General features: G+C 33.3%; 1 protein-coding gene across 3 annotated transcripts in view; it reads left to right on the top strand.

Moving 5' to 3' along the window:
* The window catches only part of LOC106960806 (uncharacterized), a 21,444-nt gene extending 18,924 nt beyond the window's left edge, over window positions 1-2,520 (top strand). For all 3 annotated transcript variants that reach the window (XM_015054141.1, XM_015054142.1, XM_015054140.1), the window contains exons 5-6: window positions 1,918-1,955; window positions 2,330-2,520. In XM_015054141.1, the coding sequence (XP_014909627.1) occupies window positions 1,918-1,955; window positions 2,330-2,506 (215 nt within the window). In that variant the 3' untranslated portion in view covers window positions 2,507-2,520. The remainder of the gene's footprint in view (window positions 1-1,917; window positions 1,956-2,329) is intronic.
* The last annotated feature ends 189 nt before the right edge of the window (window positions 2,521-2,709 follow it).

The following is a 2,709-nucleotide window of genomic DNA, read 5'->3' as shown; positions in this document are numbered from 1 at the left end:
ATTGACTTCTTTTACCAAAGATTTAATTTAAAACCTTTTTTAAAGGATTTTTTTTTCTATAAAGGAATCAAAACATTGTTAATCCAGTTATTTAGAGAATTTTGCTTAATTAATTTGAGACACCAGCTTAAATTTAAAGTTATTCCAAGACATACAAGTTACTTTATGGCTACATTTTCACTGTATTATAATCTACAATCTGTTCAGTTAAATTTATGAAAATATTTTCTTCTCAAGCTGCTCAATCTTACAGTAACTACTGACTGTTTTTCTCCTCATCAGCTCTGCAGGATGGAGAAACTGTGGGAACCTACAGAGGAAAGGAAGGAGGAAGCATCACAGTTAGATGTGAATTTGGTTACTATGGAGAGAAAAGGTTCCTTTGTAAGGAAACCTGTGAAGGAAAAAACATTCTCATTGAAACAATAAAAGACAGAGATCAGAGAGGAAGAGTCAGCATTAGATATGAGGGAAGAAATATATTTTTATATGATTTTCTGCATGTGAGCATCACAGACCTGAAACCATCAGACTCGGGACGGTACTTGTGTCGCTCAGATACATGGAAAGGAATTTTATACGATCATTTTAATCTTGTTGTGACTGAAGGTGAGTTTTCTGGTTTAGCTCAGATTTTGAATAGATCAACTTTAAATGACTATCATTTTCAAACTGTGAGTCATGAAAACACACAGCGGTCATAAAAACTGGAAGAATATAAATATAACCTATATGGTTATGATTGTTTCCTTCTCACATCTTCAGATTCTTCCAAATGGACTCCAAGACCTTTTATAGGATCCACTTTTCTACCAACAACAATAAGAACAACAACAACAACAACAACAACAACAACAGCAACAGCAACTCAGAGTCAGAGTTTCTCTCCTTTTCCATCTGAAACCATCAAACCCTCTGAAAATAAAGCTACAGCTTCAGGTTCATCATCTGTTTATGTTGGTAGATGTTGATGAGATTATTTGGAACTGTTTAAGTCCAAATTTGTTCATTAGTGATGCTTTGAGCTTTTACAGAAAGGAAACTCCACAGTGTTAAAAATTTAACATTTCTGTGGTTCAAAGACTCAGAATAATCTGAGATAAACTTTAATCATCCCTGCAGATCCGCTGGTTTATGTGGGTCTGGTTCTGGTCGTCCTGATCGTCTTGTTAGCAGCAGCTCTGCTGATTTTCTTCCAGAGGAAAAACTTTGGTCACCAGAAAGGTGAGATACAGGATGAAGGTAAAATATTACAGACAACTATAATACCATTAATACACATAACAGGTTTAAAGTTAATTACTTATCTGCCACCAAAGATTGCACATTAATTTCTTGAGTGGTATTACATCAATCAGACCTTTCTCAGAATTTCTCAGCAGCTTTTTGCAAGTTTCCACTGATATATCAACAGTTAACGTTGTTGATGAGCTTCAAGTCTTTGAGAATGGAAGACCTCCATACCATCACCCTAATCTTTGGCCTCCTGATTCTGAGTTGCTCCAAAAATTAATATTACTTCCAGTCTAAAGAAACATGTTGGTAAAATTTAAAGATGACTCTATGAATAATTCTGGGCTTTACAGCTTAAGAACTGTCAATGTTTAAAGTAAAACCTTTCAAGTTTTTAAGGGAAAGATAATTAATAATTCAAGATAATGTTAATATATATTGTTTATTGTGAAATGTAAAATGTTCAGGAGGAGCTATGAGTTTATCTGATTTCAGTGATCACTACCTCACAGGATTTCTTTTATGGGGTAAATTATTGACATCATGGAGAGTTATGACTCCTCTGAACGACAGAACAATCCCACTTTCTCTAATTGTTTCATAAAAATGAACTTTTTGCTTTGAATAAATGTTGCAAAAAATGGAAAATTGATCATCATATTCACTGATCTGCATTTTTTCCAGGTCCTCCAGAAGAAACAGAGTATGTCAACTTCTCCAAGGTAAGAAAGGAAAGACAGAACGAAGGCTTAGTGATCATAATGAGTATCTATTTTCAGCACAGCTATTCCTCACAAACATCGCCAAGCTAAAAATAAACTATTGTGTAAAATGTTAATTAAAACTGAGAAAAGATAGTCATGTTACCACAAAAAAGCAAAAATATTTTTTAAAGGCTACTTTCTTCCTTTTGTAATCAGATTCAAAAGGGTTTTTTTTATCTTAAACTAATAAATTAAACTTTGAACTGATGGAGGTTCATTTAAATAAATGAAGTTTCTAATAATTTAACAAACTAATATGTTATATTTAGCATGAAGGGAAATGATTAAACATGAAGTTGCAAACTGAAATGTTTCTGCTTGTTTCCTTCCAGGCTAAAGATGATGCAGTAGAGTACTCTGAGGTTCATTTCCTGAATGATGCCACTACTTCAGCCAACAGCGCCCCCTGTGGTCGTGCAGAAAACGTCACCTACTCAGAGATTCAGATGAACTCTGCAAACCGCAGCGATGATTCTGCTCTTTACTCCAACATTAGTTTACAGCAGTAGCTCTGCTGTTTTTAAAGCTAAAGGTTTACTGGTTTTAATTTTTATAAAACAGTAATTTATATTTATATATAACTACAGAAATAGTTTCAGAATTGCTGCCAGTAATTTTCTGTTTCCAGATCTCAAGAACATAAATCTATAAAAAATAACAAATAGAAATGAACAAAAGTTCTCTTTTCATTTTATTTTTTTTCTCATTATTT

Source organism: Poecilia latipinna, unplaced genomic scaffold (assembly GCF_001443285.1).
Source record: "Poecilia latipinna isolate Pla-1442-1.1 unplaced genomic scaffold, P_latipinna-1.0 Scaffold1230, whole genome shotgun sequence".
NCBI lineage: Eukaryota > Metazoa > Chordata > Actinopteri > Cyprinodontiformes > Poeciliidae > Poecilia > Poecilia latipinna.
Note: the sequence above shows the minus strand (reverse complement) of the source record. Positions and strands in the feature narration are given on the sequence as shown.